Below are 18,221 nucleotides of genomic sequence, written 5' to 3'. Positions count from 1 at the left end.
TTTGGTTATAGGACATGAAGTGAAGTTCTCATGGCATGGCCATTTATAGTCTTTTAGACTATAGTGGTGGTATAACAAATGACTTGATATATATAATTTTCTATAAAAATCAGCTACTGAATGGGCATTCTTCTCTAGAGCTTCACACTCCCCGTGCGATTCCCGAGGGAAAACAGCACCTGCCTGCAAAGCCGCACACAGCTCCATACTCAGTTTTCCAGCAACCTGCCTAAGAGGGAGAATCGCCATGGTCTCCACCATCTTCAAAACTAAATAGAAGCCGAAAACAATCCGTGGAGCACTGGGTCAAGCTTCACCCAAGATGGTGACCATGCCCCATTCTCAGGCCTTTGCTGGCTCCTTCACATCAACAGCCAGCCATGCAGGATGCTGCAAGAATATGATATCACTTCACAAGTGAGTAGCAGCCCTAATCTACCTCTGTTTGATCTCATACAGTATGACTCTTTCAAACAAACTAAATCCATGCTGCAGAAAACTTTACATTGCACATCAGACAATATCACAGACTGTCTGTCTCATGAGATCAGAGGGCTAGGACAGCGAACTGTGAACTTGGAAACCTGCATGGATGACACAGAATTGACAATGCAGGAACAGCTTCCAGCTTATTGAGCCATTCCAAGAGGAAGACAGAATGCTATTGTCTTGCTTAGAGGACTAGAAAACAGAACTCATATATAGAGCTGTAACCTTCAGGGTCCCAGTTCAAGAGACCATGAAGGGCCCCCCCCTGAGCCATTCCCACTGTTTCCAGGGTCCTTTACTCCCATCACGAGACCCTTTATTAAGATCCCGAAATGGGATCTATTTTACATGTTCTACAGTGGGCCCCTTCTTGCTGTCTTGGGACCCCCCATGGTGACAGAAAACAACAGATATGTTACCAGCACATCAGGGAACTCCATATAAGAGTCCAATACAGTGGCTGAACTACCAGAGTTGCAAAGCTCACACATGTGAATGGGCCCTGGTATTCCGCCACTGTGGGGGTGCCAACTTTTCTTGCTGTCCTGTCCTGTCCCTGCTAATGACAGTGCCAGTCTGGTTTTTCTGTCTCCAGGGCAGTGGCGGCAGTGCAATAGGACCCAGTGCCAGTTACATTATCGGGCTGAGAGGCAGGGCAGCAAAAAGAAGCTGGGATTTCCCATGGTGCCGGAACACCAGGGCCCATCACAAGTGCGACCTTTGTGATCCTGGTAGTTCCACCACTGCCTCATTGGAAGGATTCTCCCATCAACTTAGAATGTGTAGATGGGGGATTTGGATCATATTTTTTTTTTATTCAACCCGACATAATAGTGAAATTTCACTTTTATCTTACAAAGGAGCAATTGCTAGCAGCTGCAGAGCCAAACGACTCTTTGTCTTTTCAAGGCAAAACTTACCAACTCTTCTCTGATTTGACTCCTCTTGCCATAGTAAAATATAGAGCTATGAAACCACAGATCCAGGTCCTAAAAACAAGCACCTGATTCGCTATTTCTGTTCATTCCCATTTGACATTCAATTCACTTACAATGGAAAGCAATACACCAGTTCATCTTAAGACCACCTGCACCAGCTCCTGGTCGATCTTCAACTGGCATCTCCTGATAATCCCGTCCAGACACAGACTCCCCAAACCATAAAGCAGTCCTTTTTCCAACACTCTGCAGTTTACCACTAAAGGGTCAACCCCTAAGAACAAAGTCACTCAGGAGGAGATTTGCTAAAACTGGTGCAGCTGTGCATAGTAGCCAATCAGCTTCTAAATTCAGCTTGTTCAGTTATGCTTTGGCAATAAAACCTGTAAGCTGATTGGTTGCTATTCACAGCTGCAGCAGATTCTGTGTGCACCAGTTTTAGTAAATCTCCCCCACAATCTCCTAAAACAGGATTACCCTCGTCCATAACAAGTTTGCCTTATTTTTCAATTTATTTCCTCTACACTTGTGAGACAATCACAGCAGTTGTAACTGATCCTAGCCATTTTCTATGATGAGGCATTAACCCTCAATTTTTCTCTCTATTTTGTGTTGAGCACTTGTTCACTGCATACTGAGATATAACAGACATTTTATTTGAAACTTTCAAATGTTTTATTTTCAAAGTGGGATAGTCTAATGGCTCATGTACATCTCTCCGCCTACCATTTAAACATATACTTTGTGGTTCCCTTTCCTATCAAACTCAGTTTGATAATATTTTGTTTGTTGCTCCGGTTAGCTCAACTGAATGACTATATTTTTTGGTCCCTTTTAAGAACCAGAGGCTCTGACCAGGACTGTCTACTTCCCTCTACCATCTGAATAGGGAAAATCCCCATTAATTTTTACTAGTCACCACAACCACTTGTTTTGAAATTTTGGTGGTCTTGGCTATGCCTCTTACACCCCATTCCTAGAGGTTATTTAGTTTGTTCAGATTATGTCAATGTACGTTCATGTTCATTGGTATGGCAATATGTGCATTACATAGTCGGTGGCTCACCTTCATAGCCTTACCCCCTTTTTTCTTCCTTTTGTCCATTCTTCCCCTTTTTCCTGTCCCCCTTCCTTCCTGTCTCCTTTCCTTCTCCCTCCCCTTCAACCCCCCCACAATTATATTTGTCACATGCAATGGTGGGCAGCCTCCAATTAATCTCACTTTTATTTGACCTATCTCAAAAGCCAAACAGATCTACAATCGCAACCCTTATTTGAGCATGTTTGCTCCTCCGATCGGGCCCCTGATCTAATTTCAAAATCATACATATATCTGACACCCTCCCCCCACTTCTGTATTACCTTTATTTTATATGCTGTCCCCTGGGCCTCAGACCTCAACATCTGACTGGACCCGGCGGATTGGACTGATATATGGCAATCCACTAAGTCTTCCTCGGTGAATATACTAAACTTAAATCGAATTACAAAGTACTCACTAGATGGTACTTAGTACCAGGAAAAATTACCAACATTCTCCCAACTTACCCCCCCCCCCACAATGTATACAGGGTTGCACAGATAAAGGAATCTATTTGCATATCTGGTAGTCTTTGTCAGGGCAGGAGCTGAGGAACGGACAGGCAGGCCTAACAATGTAACGCACTGGCTGACGACAACCACCACCCACAGACCGAAGTCCCTCAGGGCGCGGAGTCTAAGTCCCAGGCTGCCCTTCACCAGGGCCCCTGATGGTGGGGATGGACTTGACGCAGCCAGGAACCAGGTCGCGGCCCCCGAGACACCTCAGCTGCGGTAATGGCCGCCGCCAATGGCATGTAGCTGGTGGAAGAGACAAAAGAGTAGTCAGACAAGCCGGGGTCAACAACAACAGGACAGAACAGTACAGGACAGCAGACGAGAATCACAGGTCATGAGCCGGGTTCAGCAACAGAGGGTCAGATCAAAGGAGAATACAAAGAATAGTCAAGACAAGCCGAATCAGATACCAGGAGAGTCACGAGAGTCAGAACAGAGTAACAGCAACACAAAGACACAAGACACAAGTGCAAAGAGCATGTGCGGGCCACAGGCTTATATGTCATCAGCCACACCCCTCTGGAGGATGGACCACAGAAACCTGAAGGCATAAAAGGGCTCCCATCATGCACAGCAGAATCCAAGATGGACACCAGCACATGAAGTAACATAACCACAGGGAAAAGGTAGGACCTTGACAGTACCTCCCCCTCAAGGGCCCCTCCCCCTCCGCGGCTCAACAAAAGGTTTCTGAGGAAAGCGGGTATGAAAAGCGCGGAGGAGGGCAGGAGCATGGACATCCGCGGAAGGAACCCAGGAATGCTCCTCGGGACCATAACCGCGCCAATGAACCAGGAACTGTAATTGACCGCGCACCAATCGAGAGTCCAGGATCCGGCTCACCTCATACTCCTCATGACCGTCAACCCGGACAGGACGGGGCCGAGGAAGAGAGGTAGTGAAGCGATTGCAGATCAGAGGTTTCAACAGGGAAACATGAAAGATATTGGAGATCCGCATCCCAGACGGAAGGGCAAGTGCATAGGCCACCGGATTCACTTTGCGGAGAATGCGGAAAGGACCGACAAAACGGGGAGCCAGTTTGGGTGTGGGCACCCGAAGATTGAGGTTGCGAGTAGACAACCACACCCGATCGCCGACCTGGTATGAAGGAGCGGGCAACCGTCTGCGATCAGCCTGGAACTTCTGGCGCTGAGCTGAGTCCCTCAAGGCCCTCTGGATCTGCCCCCAAGAAGAACGCAGGGCAGCAAGATGGTTCTCCACAGCCGGAATGTCCTGTGGTGAGAACCTCTCAGGTAATACCGCGGGTTGAAACCCATAGTTGGCCATGAAGGGAGACATCCCGGTGGAGGAGTTGACCGCCGAGTTCCTGGCAAACTCTGCCCACGGCAGGAGATCGGCCCAATCATCCTGATGGTCTGAAATATAACACCGAAGGAATTGTTCTAAGGCCTGATTGGAACGCTCCGCAGCCCCATTGGACTGCGGGTGGTAGGCTGATGAAAAGGAGAGACTAATACCCAACTGGGAGCAGAAGGCACGCCAGAATCTGGACACGAACTGACTCCCGCGGTCTGAGACAATCACCTTAGGTAACCCATGCAGGCGAAAAATCTCCCTGGAAAAGACCGTGGCCAGTTCCTGCGCTGTGGGTAATTTCCTGAGTGGAATGCAATGGCACATCTTGGAAAACCGATCGACGATCATGAGGATGACCGTATGACCCCGAGACACCGGGAGGTCTACAATAAAGTCCATCCCTAGATGTGACCAAGGACGCTCCCCATTGGGAATGGGTTGCAGAAGACCCAAAGGGAGATGCCGTGGAGACTTATTCTGGGCACAGATCGAACATGCCGCTACATAAGAGGCAATGTCGGCACGGAGGGTTGGCCACCAGAATAAGCGAGAGACGACCCAACACAGCTGGTTCTTCCCTGGATGCCCGGCAGTTTTGGCGTTATGGTAGGTACGCAGCAGGCGGGTGCGCAATCCCTCGGGTACGAAACATCTACCCTCCGGCCTCCCGGGAGGAGCATCAGTTTGAGCCGCCAAAATCTGCTCCCCAAGGGGAGAGGTCAGACTGGTGCGAATGGCAGCCAGGATCTGATCTGGAGGTATAAGTGAGATTGGCTCAGAGTCCTCCCTGGACAACTCAGAGTATTGCCGTGATAACGCATCAGCCCTGACATTCTTGGAACCAGGCAAATATGAAACCACATAGTTGAAGCGTGACAAGAACAGAGCCCATCTGGCCTGGCGGGGTGTCAATCTCTTGGCCTCCGAAAGATAAGTCAGGTTCTTGTGATCGGTAAGAATGAGGACCGGAACCGCGGAACCCTCGAGCAGTTGCCTCCATTCCTTGAGAGCCAGAATGATGACCAACAACTCCCGATCTCCAATCTGGTAGTTGCACTCAGCCGAGGAAAGCTTCCTGGAGTAGAACCCGCAGGGAAGTAGGGGTCCATCGGGTGACCGACGCTGAGACAGGAGAGCCCCTACTCCCGTCTCGGAAGCATCAACTTCGAGGACGAAGGGCAACCCAGGATTGGGATGCGAAAGAATCGGAGCCGAAGCAAAGGCAGCTTTCAGAGCCTCGAAAGCTCTGATGGCCTCGGATGGCCACTCGTGAGGGTTACTCCCCTTCTTGGTTAGGTCAGAGAGAGGCTTTGCCAATGTGGAGAAGTTCCTGATGAACTTCCGATAGTAGTTGGCAAAACCCAGAAAGCGCTGAATGGGCCGAAGACCATTGGGACGAGGCCACTGCAGAACTGCCGCAACCTTCTGAGGGTCCATGGAAAATCCCTCCGCGGAAATTATGTAGCCCAAAAAGGCAACTTGGGATCGATGGAACTCGCACTTCTCGAGTTTACAAAAGAGTCCGTTCTCACGCAATCGTTGCAGCACCTGCTTAACATCCTGGACATGGGACTCCATGGAGGTAGAGTAAACCAAGATGTCATCCAGGTAAACCACTACGCATTGCTGCAACAAATCACGAAGGACATCGTTTATGAATTCCTGAAAGACTGCGGGCGCGTTACACAATCCGAAAGGCATCACCAGGTATTCGTAGTGCCCAGTTCTGGTGTTAAACACGGTCTTCCACTCATCCCCCTGTCTGATCCGTACGAGGTTGTACGCCGCCCTAAGGTCGAGTTTGGTAAAGACCGTTGCTCCCTTAAGGCGGTCGAATAACTCAGAAATCAAAGGAATTGGATATGCATTTTTAATGGTAATCCGATTGAGACCCCTATAATCGATGCAGGGCCTCAATTCCCCACCTTTCTTCTTTACGAAAAAAAACCCCGCTCCTGCTGGGGAAGTAGACTTACGAATGTGCCCCCGGGAAAGCGCATCCACCACGTACTCCTCCATGGCCTTATTCTCCGCAACCGAGAGAGGGTACACCCTGCCACGTGGAGGAGTGGCCCCGGGTTGCAGGGATATGGCGCAGTCGTAAGGACGATGCGGTGGTAAGGTACCAGCGCGTACCTTATCGAACACGTCCCGGTATTCCCCATAGTCGGTGGGCAACGCAGAGTCCGAGGAGGCACACAATACCTTAACCGGCCCCCGGATGCACCCGGCCCCACACTGTGGAGACCATGAGAGAATCTCGGCTGTTTGCCAATTGAAGGTTGGATTGTGCCTCTGGAGCCAGGGATACCCCAAAACCACCGAATAGTGTGGGGAAGAAATCACCTGAAAACAGGCCAACTCCCTGTGAACAGCCCCAATGGCTACCTCTATTGGCAGGGTCTCGTGGGTAACCTGCGGCGGCTGCAGGGGCCTGCCATCTATTGCTTCGAGAACCAATGGGGCAGCACGAGCCTGCAGGGGAATGGAGTGCTGCGCAGCAAACGAGCTGTCCAAGAACAACCCACCGGCCCCAGAGTCTACCAACGCCTGGGCCGTCACCGAGCCCCCTGTCCAAGAAAGGACCACGGTGATCAGTGGCTTATCCTTGCGGAACGCCGGGGACGAGGAAACTCCACCCAAGATCTGTCCCCGACATGATCTCAGGTGCGAGCGTTTCCCGGACGGACCGGACAAGACTGCCGAAAGTGCCCACCGAGGCCACAGTACAGGCAGCGACCCTCCCGACGCCGAGCGGCCCGCTCCCCCTCGGAAAGGCGAGCAAACCCCAGCTGCATGGGTTCCCCACCAGACAAGCTATCCCCAGGAGGCGTGGGAGGAGAGGGAGGAACGGGTGGGACAGAAAACGCAGGTGCCAGTCGATTGGAAGGCCTCCGCAGGCGTTCCTTGAGTGAAGGCCTCTCCCTGAGCCTGGTGTCAATCAGGATCAGGAAAGAGATGAGCTCCTCCAACACCACAGGCAGTTCCTTAGCTGCAATCTCGTCCTTCAATGAGTCAGAAAGACCATGGGAAAACGCAGCCACCAGAGCCTCATTGTTCCAACCGACCTCTGCCGCCAGGGTACGAAACTCTATAGCGTACTCGGCCACGGTCCGTGAACCCTGATGCATGGTCATGAGCAGCTTGGCCGCCGAGGCGGAACGAGCCGGTACGTCGAATACCCTACGGAAGGCATCGACAAAACCAGAAAAATCTTGAATCACCGGGTCGTTCCTCTCCCATAAGGGATTTGACCAGGCCAAGGCCTTGTCTGAGAGTAGTGAGATGAGGAACCCCACCTTTGACCTCTCAGACGGAAAGGCGTGGGGTATTAATTCAAAATAAATACCCACCTGGTTGAGGAACCCACGACACTGACTCGGCTCACCCCCAAAGCGCTGTGGAAGAGGGGCTGAACCGGTCATACCTCTGGACACCGCGGGTACCGCATCAGCCGCGTCGGTAGGCACAGCAAGCGGAACAGCAGCGGAAGCGACCACCGGAGCGACAACCGGCCTAATAACACCAGGAGTAAGGTGCGCGGTGCGTGCAAGCAGAGTTTGCAACGCCTGAGCGAACTGATCCAACAGGTGATCCTGTTGATCGAGTCTGGCGACTAGCATTGGGAGCGAAGGCGTGCCTGCACCGTCAGGGTTCATGGCACTTGTGTAATGTCAGGGCAGGAGCTGAGGAACGGACAGGCAGGCCTAACAATGTAACGCACTGGCTGACGACAACCACCACCCACAGACCGAAGTCCCTCAGGGCGCGGAGTCTAAGTCCCAGGCTGCCCTTCACCAGGGCCCCTGATGGTGGGGATGGACTTGACGCAGCCAGGAACCAGGTCGCGGCCCCCGAGACACCTCAGCTGCGGTAATGGCCGCCGCCAATGGCATGTAGCTGGTGGAAGAGACAAAAGAGTAGTCAGACAAGCCGGGGTCAACAACAACAGGACAGAACAGTACAGGACAGCAGACGAGAATCACAGGTCACGAGCCGGGTTCAGCAACAGAGGGTCAGATCAAAGGAGAATACAAAGAATAGTCAAGACAAGCCGAATCAGATACCAGGAGAGTCACGAGAGTCAGAACAGAGTAACAGCAACACAAAGACACAAGACACAAGTGCAAAGAGCATGTGCGGGCCACAGGCTTATATGTCATCAGCCACACCCCTCTGGAGGATGGACCACAGAAACCTGAAGGCATAAAAGGGCTCCCATCATGCACAGCAGAATCCAAGATGGACACCAGCACATGAAGTAACATAACCACAGGGAAAAGGTAGGACCTTGACAGTCTTGACCTGTTGTGGTGGCCTTTTGGGTTGAGGTGTTTCATATGTTATCTACGCTGCTGGGGTAACCCTAGTGCCTGACACTACTACAACCAGGGGCGGACTGACAACACATGGGGCCCCCAGGCAATAGGGGATCATGGGGCACCTGTGTCCTTGCCCAAACTCAAAAAAGCCTATGAAAAAGGTACCAGGGGCATCTCATGGGGCCCCCTACTGATCCCGGGCCCTTGGGCAGTGCCCAAGTTTCCAAATGGTAGGCCCACCCCTGACTACAACCCTATTAAATAAACACCTGCCCAATCTAACTTCACATTTCTAATCTCACATTTTAAATTCTTGTTATATATTACCACTGCATGGAAACAAACTATTGCTAGAAACACAGAATAATGCAATTTATAATCCACAGCAAAATCAAGGCAGCATTACCGAATTCCAAAACACTTTAAACTCTGGCAGCCATGGCTGGACAATTACCTACTACAAGACTTTGATAAATCACTACTGGAACCTTGATTACAGATTTGCAGGGATACCCACTGGTATTCAAAACTGGCCGCTGCTCTGTTGCTACAACCACTGGATCCTCTGTTTTTTTTTCTCTCCTACTTTTCTCAACTTGTCCCAGTTTCAGTGTCCTGCCATGAGTACAGGAAGGGGGTACTTAAGGTGGGAACTCTATATCTAAACTTCTCACAACCCAGAAAATGTTAATTGTATTTACAAATATGCCTATTCTTACCTCATTCATTGGATGGTACTTTGTGTAATCAAATGAGGACAGCAATGTCTGCACTCTGTGTTCATTTACATTGCTTTTAGCTATCAGTGCTTGTACATCACTGATCATGACTCTATAAAAGAAAAATGAGAGAAGAGATAAGTAAATGAAAAATAAATGCTTATTTAACTCTTCAAATAATTTTGTTTATTTTCACATTTTGTACAAATACTAATTTAGAACCATGTGTAGGGTATAAATCAATCGATCACTAACTATTCCCATGTACCCTTTGACCAGAGACAACAACTATATAATTTAAATAACAGTCTTAGTAAAGCGTATGTTGTCTAACTAGGAATTGTCCAAAAGTAGAACCTTCAAGTGAAATCTTCTGTCCTGTCTCTGTTAAACACAGGGGTCACAAGAGAGGTAGGAAGCAAATGGGAGTTTATTACCCTGATTGCAAAGGTCTGAACTGTAAGCTTTGAGAGAAGAGTGATTAACCTATAATTGCCATTATTATGATCTATGAGATTAGTAGAATAATAACAAGCAAGAAGTATCAAGCATCAAGCAAACAGGTGTTTTGATTTTTTTCTGTCGTTCTGTCTCTAAATGCCCCTCAGTGTTATTCTATGTGTCCATTCACACATATGCATTTACAGGCAGGGACATTTAGAGGCAGAAAAGAAAACAGGGTCAGCACATTCAGGAGAAAAGAGGTTTAGTATTAAAAAAACCCCCTGATGTGCCTAACCATGTGTAAATGCACACAAACACGCTTTAGCGCTAGGTGTGTCGAGTATTGGGCATTCACGTTCATCCATTTCAGTGGCCAGAATAAATTAATATTTTGGTCAATGGAATAAATGAACACCCAAGAGCTTGAAGTGTCTATAAATTCCTAAATGCATTTGCAAAATATAGTTTTAGGCATGTTTTTAAGGCTGCTTTTGCCTCCTCCGGAGCATAGGCATCCAGGGGAGGAAGAAAAAATGTCATGTATGTATGAGGTCTTAAAGTGTAGCCTGTTTTTATGTATCTATCATGAGTCAAAAACATAGAAGGTTGCTGTAATCTTTATTTTCAACAACCAAACTACTAGATAAATGACCACCTATTTTCTGAAAAAACTACTAGCCTGAGATTTTATATAATGAAACAATCACACAAACATTTTATTTACTACTAAATATTTAAAGGCAATGCAGGGACAGGGGAGGACTGACCATTTGGAAACTCGGGCACTTTCCGAAGGCCCGGGGTCAGTAGGGGTCCCCATGAGATGCCCCTGGTACCTTTTTCATAGGCTTTTTTGAGTTTGGGCAAGGACACAGGGACCCCATGATCCCTTATTGCCCGGGGGCCCGATGAGTTGTCAATCCGCCCCTGTGCAGGGACATTACTTTCTGCCAAACATAGAATGCAATAAACAAAGTTGAGATATTTCAGTTGCACATAAAAATTAAATACTGAACAAAAAGTTATCAAAGTAACATCTAAGTAGTTTGGTCTTACTAGCAGTGGTATTATCTTCTATACTTGGTCCGGTTACAAAAAAAAGGGTGGCACATACTCTACACTTCCAAAACACTACTGTCCTAAAATGATAACATTATGAAAATCTTACGGCAAACAACAGTATGATAGAACTATATTTCTAAATATTAGTAAACTTATATACTAGCACACACTGTAGTAACTTTTTAGAAGCACAATTTTTCAAAAGGACTTTTATTCCAATTCCAAGGCCAATATATTGTTACACATACACTATATTGCCAAAAGTATTGGGACGCCTGTCTTTACATGCACATGAACTTTAATCATCCCAGTCTTAGTCCATAGAGTGCAATATTGAGTTGGCCCACCCTTTGCAGTTATAACAGCTTCAACTCTTCTGGGAAGGCTGTCCACAAGTTTTAGGTGTGCCTATGGGAATGTTTGACCATTCTTCCAGAAGCTCATTTGTGAGATCGAGTGCTGATGTCGGACAAGAAGGCCTGGCTCACAGTCTACGCTCTAATTCATCCCAATGGTGTTCTATGGGGTTGAGGTCAGGACTTTGTGCAGGCCTGTCAAGTTCCTCCACCCCAAACTCTCTCATCCATGTCTTTATGGAACTTGCTTTGCGCACCATAATCCCACTCCACCAAACTTTACACTTGGCACAATGCAGTTAGGCAAGTACCATTCTTCTGGCAACCTCCAAACCCAGGCATGTCTATTGGATTGCCAGACAAAGAAGCATGATTCGTCACTCCAGAAAACACGTCTCCAATGCTCTAGAATCTAGTGGCAGTGTGCTTTACACCACTGCATCCGACGCTTTGAACTTGGTGATGTAAGGCTTAAATGCAGTTGCTCGGCCCTGGAAACACATTCCATGAAGCTCTCTATGCATTGTTGTTGTGCTAATCCGAAGGTCACACAAAGTGTGGAGGTCTTTACCTCTTGACTCTGCAGACAGTTGGTGACTTCTGAGCACTGTGCACTTCAGTATGACCACACTCTGTCAGTTTACGTGGTCTACCACTTTGTAGCTGAGCTGCTGTCATTACTAGTTGCTTCTGCTTTGTTATAATACCACTAACAGTTGACCTTGGCATATTTAGTAGCAAAGAAATTTCACAGATTGACTTATTGCACAGGTGGCAACCTATCACGGTACCATGCTTGAATTCACTGAGCTGAGAGCGACCCATTCTTTCACAAATTTTTGTAGAAGCAGTCTGCATGCCTACCCATATGGAAGAAAAATATATTTGAAATATATTTTAAAAGTATTCTTTCCAAATATATTGACATATATTTGAAATACTACAATTTTGGCCATATTCAATATATTTCAAAATATATTTCAATAAATAAATATATATATATATATATATATATATAAAATGTTGACATATATAATGTTGAAATGCATGGTTCTGGGAGGACATCCATGGACTTCCTCCCAGAACTGGGTGACCACACTGTAGCCATCTTTCGACTATAGCATGGTCAGAAAGTGGTTCATCTGACCACTATATATGTTATTCTTCCACTTCCTTTAACAGGCCAAGCTATCCAGCAACATTGGCACTTAGAATTTGAGACAAGCCATTTATCATTGACCAGGGTGCTTACTATGGTCAGCTTTTATTAATTTATGTAAACAAATTTGTCACTATAACATTCAAAAAAGTTATCTAGAGTTTGGCTATAATTTGTTAAGCAAATCCATTTAAATCTAGTAGTGCATCTAACACTGCCCCATCCTTAGACTGACATTGCTATTGTCCAAAGGTGTCCAAGGGAAGGGTGCTACTAGCCAGATCACAAGGTGAAAAATGAAAGGAAAAATTTAAAAAAAATTAGAGAAAATGAATGCAGTCACCACATTTAGAAATTGGTAAGCTGCAATATATAAAATCTTTGTTTTTGGATTAAATACAGCTTTAAACAAAAGAATAATGATTGTCATTAGAAAACAGATGAGAGACTTCCTTTTTTTTCTGACAAACAGTTGAAAGCCTAAGTGAGTGTGTCTTAGGTATTGGGCCCTAATCCAACAACAACCAATGAACAGCCTGCCCCATACCAAGCAATATCAAATTGCATATCAATCCTGTCATGGTAAAATTTGAATCATACACACTGTCAGGTCTTTGAATATGGTACATCTACCCAATTGTTGTAGTGATTCTTAGGGTTGCTGGCCAGAGTCTGGCATACCTGATACCTGTAAGGCCTTACAATGCTTAGTAACTTCCACTGAGTAATCCGCAAAAAGCTATTTTTTTTGTGCCCCTTTGTGTAAAGATAATGTTGTGCTCTATATGCACATAGTATCTGGGTTTGGCCTGTGAAGTCCAGATAGATGACTGTCAAGGGACATGGAGTCTTGGCATTCAATTAAATGGGTCTAAACCCATATGCTTGTTCCACTTTGCAGGGAGGCCTAGTGATTGTGAAAGGATAAATGCACTAAAACTAGGCAGGTCTTCCACATGGTAGGAATTCTGCAGTTCTATAATCCATAGATTTTTTTCTCTGTGACCTACAGTATTTTCTAGGGTATCTACCTTGTCTATCAGTGCTATCTAGCATTCCTCACTTGTGTGCACTTTTTATGCCCATGTTAGTATAACCTCTATTTAATTTTCCATGTTGCTGACTTCAAGCTCTAATTAGATGATTTGGGTCTTGTGCTCCTGTGGCACAGTTTGTAAGGGGGTATGTGTTGTTGCACTGCCTATTTGATTATATGGAAGAGGTCTGCTTTGAGGTTAGAGGCCATCTCCAGTGCCAATATTTTATATTCTTTTTTTAACCTTGTAAATATAAACTTGCTGCCAGTATTTTCATCTTTGCTGAGCAGTGATCCATCTTTGTTTGCCATCTTGGTTGGTGGTGTTTTCTTGCAGACCCTATGCTGAGCTTGATTGAACGTGGAAGACATATTTTTATAAATAGACATATTTTTACAAATATGTCCATGCCTGTGTGAGCTATGGATTATGGATTCTGGCAGCTGCAGTGTGAAATTCTGGACTTCATAGGGGGAACAGGCAGCAGGACAGAGCTCCTCACACTCTTGTTTAATGCATCAGGTTCAAGAATGGCAGTTGGTAGGTCATCTATACTGCTGCAACCTACTACTAAGTTTAAAACAAGTAAATGTGACATATTTTCCTATTTACTATATCAGCAGCATAAGTTTACACAGCTTTGTCATATTTTAAAACTTCAGGCAGCACAGTGACTAAATGGTTAGCACTTCCGCCTAGCAGTACTAGGGCTGCTGGTTCGAATCCCAACCCCGGCACCACCTGCCTGGAGTTTGCATGTTCTCCCTGTGACTGCGTGGGTTTCCTCCCACACTCCAAAGACATGCTGGTAGGTTAATTGGCTCCTGTCTAAATTGGCCCTATGTATGTATGAATGTGAGTTAGGGACCTTAGATTGTATGCCCCTTGAGGGTTAGTGACTGATATGAATGTAGAATATATATGTACAGTGCTGTGTAAATTGACGGCGCTATATAAGTACCTGAAATAAATAAATATCCAATATAGTTTCCATTTGGTCTTTAAATGTTTATTAGGCTAGTTATAGGTATAGCTATCAGTTTAAGTAACAGTCCTCACAAATAAGGAATTTAAATGCATAAGTAGTCCCTTAGGCAAGCTGATAAAAATGGAGCCTTTCCTAAAGCATGTTCTTGTGAGCGCTGACACCATCATTAGAGGTGGGTTTTGTGTGTGTGGTCTGGAAGAATCCTTAATTCAGTGGAAATTTCTTCCATCACGGTGCATGTAATTCTTCCCCAGATCCTAAATGGGGCTTGCTGTTTCTGCTAATGGCAAGGACTTCAGTATACCTGCAATTAAATTTTGTTCTCCATGGCTGCTCTACCATTGTTCTCATTATTGTTACCACTGTGCGTGTAATTTTAGTCATTTGATTTTTAATGAATGTTTAATGAAACACTAATATTTGTGGCTTCTCCTGTTGATTGCTAGATACAGATCCTGGAGCCTCCTTTTCACAGAGCTGACTACCAATTTGTAGTGATAGTTGTAGTTATCACTGCTTTGTGTTTGAGGCTACTTCTGTATTAACTATGGTTAATTTTGTGTACCCTTTTTTATTACACTATAATATTACCGTCATTGTTTTTTATTCATACTAGTTTTAGTTAAGAGTGCCCACCCAGTATATTTTGTATGTCTGTCACTCATCTTCACCCTTTCCCTTTTTTGTACCCTTCCACAATCTTGCATAGCTCCTCTCCAGCCAAGTTTCTTATGTTATGACCAAAAAAGGCCTTTTCCCTTCAATATACCTTCATATAGATAGGGTTTGGCTGTTCAAGAGCCTGCACCACATTTTAAAACACGTGATCCTCTTTTTAGGTTGGTATACTAAAGGCAAATAGGCTTTTTTCACTTTCACATTTCAAATTTCACTTAGCAAACACATTTTTCTTTAGCTTAGTGAATGAAAAGATGCCCTGCTGACTTCCATCATCAAATAATGTGCAAGCAAAATATTGTTTGTTTAGTTGTCCTTGCACAGGATTGGGTATTCCTTGGAAAGAAAAATTTCATTACGTTCAATAAGCTAAATTCTCTTGCAAATTGAAAATTCAGATCACACCAGTGTTGAAGCTCTGCCTTCAATTTTGTTTTTCAGGCTCTGGGTGGTTTGTTTTCCTGTTTTAATCCAGAACATGATTGTAAGGCATTTTGTATAAATTGCCCTTAATATGTGTTTCTCTGCTCTATGTTCTATAAAATGCAAACGCTAAACTCTCTTTAGAGAGGAAAGGATATATGCTTACTTAAAAATGCAGTGTAGTATATTAGTGCTACATAAATTTGGGAAATACAAAAATCAAATACATACGTAAATGCAATATCTCTTTGAAGTAGACTTCCTTTTATTTGATCCAGAAGGTAAGGTGGCACATGTACATGTACTTCCCTTCCAGGAGAGATTTGCTCTATTAGGTTCGGTTTCCAAAGGTCCAGCTAAAATGAAGAAAGACAGTTAATAAACGCTATCAATATAAGATCATGTTTTTACTTCAAGAAATGGATGGGCTGGGACTCCTTTGTTCTGGGAGGACGTCATATGATGACAGGGGCGTGCAGCACAGCGATATCAGGTGAACTGTATCACTTGGACACAGCTCATCTTTGATCAAGGTAAAGAGCCATTGGCTGCGGCTCTTTACCACATGACCAGCTGTGTCCAATCACAGCTGGTCACAATGTAAACACAGAGTGGTAACTTGCTCTTGCAGACACAGATCTTATATGAGGATAGGAATCTTCTAACAGTTAGTTACAGTTCTGTACACAGTGCATACACAGTGCAAAGCCCCTGTCACAGTGCCCATCAGTGTTACTAGTGGCTATCAGTACACTTGTCACCCATTAGTGTACCTATCACCCATCAGTGCAACTGTTGTCCATCAATGTACCTGTTGCTCATCAGTGCCTATCAGTGCACCTGTCGCCCATCAGTGTACTTATCACCCATCAGTGCCCATCAGTGCACCTGTTGCCCATCAGTGCTCATCAGCAGTGCTCCTGTCACCCATCAGTGCCCATCAGCAGTGCACCAGTCGCCCAACAGTAAACAGCAGTGCACCTGCCATATATCAGTGCCCATCAGTGTACCTGTCACCAATCAGTGTACCTGTCACCCATCAGTGCTCATCAGTAGTGCACCTGTCACCCATTGGTGCCAATCAGCACTGCACCTGTCGAACATCGTCCATCAGTGCCACCATCAGCAGAGTACCGTCACACAGCCATCACCAGGGAACCCATCCTACAGACACCATCAGCAGTCTACCTGTCCAAGAGCCAGCCATGTAAAAAAATTACACTAGTGAGGTGTTCAAAATCCTAAGTATGATGGAAGAGTGCAGCGGGGAACTCTCACTGTCTGATTCTGATTCAGTGTATGAACCAATCAAAAGTAGTGGATCAGTGACTGAATCAGAGAAGGAAAGGGTCCCTCCTCCTTTTAGGATACTTTTAGGGCACTCTGAAAACCAGGCAGCCACCAGCAGCGCCATACACCCCACTGGTCAATCGGCAAACGCCAATGGCGCTAGACCCACGGATGAAAGACCCAGTACCAGCACTGCAATATCCCATCAACCCCCAAGAATAAGTGCCCAAACATACCTCCCAGATGCTCTTGCCAACCCATTATGGCTGCCCTCCAACTCAGGATCAGCAAGCATTCCCCCATTCACTGCACAGCCAGGTGTGCAGGCCAACACTGAAAATTTTTCAGAAATTAACTTTTTTTATTTATTTTTCCCCAAAAATTTACATCATTTTATTGTGGACCAGACAAACCTTTTTGCCCAACAAACCATTACTAACAACCCCAGTTCATCCTATGCCCATCTATTTGAATAGAGACCTCTTACTTTGGAGTAATTTAAGTTATTTTTGGGCCTCACCCTTAACATGGGAATTACAAAAAAAAAATGAAAAACATGCATATCGGTCCACACACCCAATCCACCACATGTCCATTTATTCTGCTGTAATGATCAGGTCACACTATGAGATGATCATGCAATTAATTCATTTCAGTGACAATACCCAGTGCCCTCCTCGAGGTCATCTCAACTATGACACATTGTACAAAATTTGCCCACTTCTTAATTTTTATTCTCAAAGATTTGCTGAACTTTATGTCCCTGATAAAATCGTATGTGTAGATGAATTCCTTGTCCACTTCACTGGCTGGCTAGGAACCAAGCAATATATTCCAAGTAAAAGGGCCAGATATGGATATGGAGTAAAGCTCTGAAAACTTTATGAAAGAGCAACTTGATATTTTTATGCGTTCCACGTATCTGAAGGCAAAGATTCCCAGCTCCAGCCCCCTGAGTGCCCAACCTACATTGGAACAAGTGGAAAAGTTGTGTGTGACCTGGCTTATCCACTTTTCCAAAAAGGCTATCACATTTACCTGGGCAATTTCTATACCAGTCTGCCCCTTTTCCGACACCTCTATGGCAAGAAAACCTTGGCTTGCGTTATCTTCCGAAGAAACAGGAAGGGCTTCCCACAAGCTCTATTCAACACTAGACTACAAAAGGGGGAATCGGCAAACCTAAGAAATGATGAAATGATGGCCCTGTAGTGGAAGGATAAGAGAGACATCCTTTCATCCTGTTTACATCCTGTCCAGCATCCACAATGACACCTTGGTGGAAATTACTGGAATACACGATCCCATTCAAAAGCCTGTGGTCATCCAAGATTATAGTCTCTAAATGGGAGGGGGTGGATTTCAGCAATCAGATGCTGAAGCCGTATTCAGCAACA

General features: G+C 45.5%; 1 protein-coding gene across 1 annotated transcript in view; it reads right to left on the bottom strand.

The window, feature by feature from the left end:
* LOC149473821 (carboxypeptidase O-like) overlaps positions 1-18,221 on the bottom strand; it is a 57,986-nt gene that overhangs the window by 30,578 nt on the left and 9,187 nt on the right. The window contains exons 3-4 of the mRNA XM_089671528.1: positions 15,766-15,890; positions 9,388-9,499 (exon numbers count right to left, since the gene is read on the bottom strand). Of these exons, the coding sequence (XP_089527654.1) occupies positions 9,388-9,499; positions 15,766-15,890 (237 nt within the window). The remainder of the gene's footprint in view (positions 1-9,387; positions 9,500-15,765; positions 15,891-18,221) is intronic.

This window comes from Staurois parvus, unplaced genomic scaffold (genome assembly GCF_062004578.1).
Source record: "Staurois parvus isolate SC_StPar_1 unplaced genomic scaffold, SC_StPar_1.0 ptg000011l, whole genome shotgun sequence".
Classification (NCBI taxonomy): domain Eukaryota; kingdom Metazoa; phylum Chordata; class Amphibia; order Anura; family Ranidae; genus Staurois; species Staurois parvus.
This window is presented reverse-complemented; position numbering and strand designations above follow the sequence as displayed.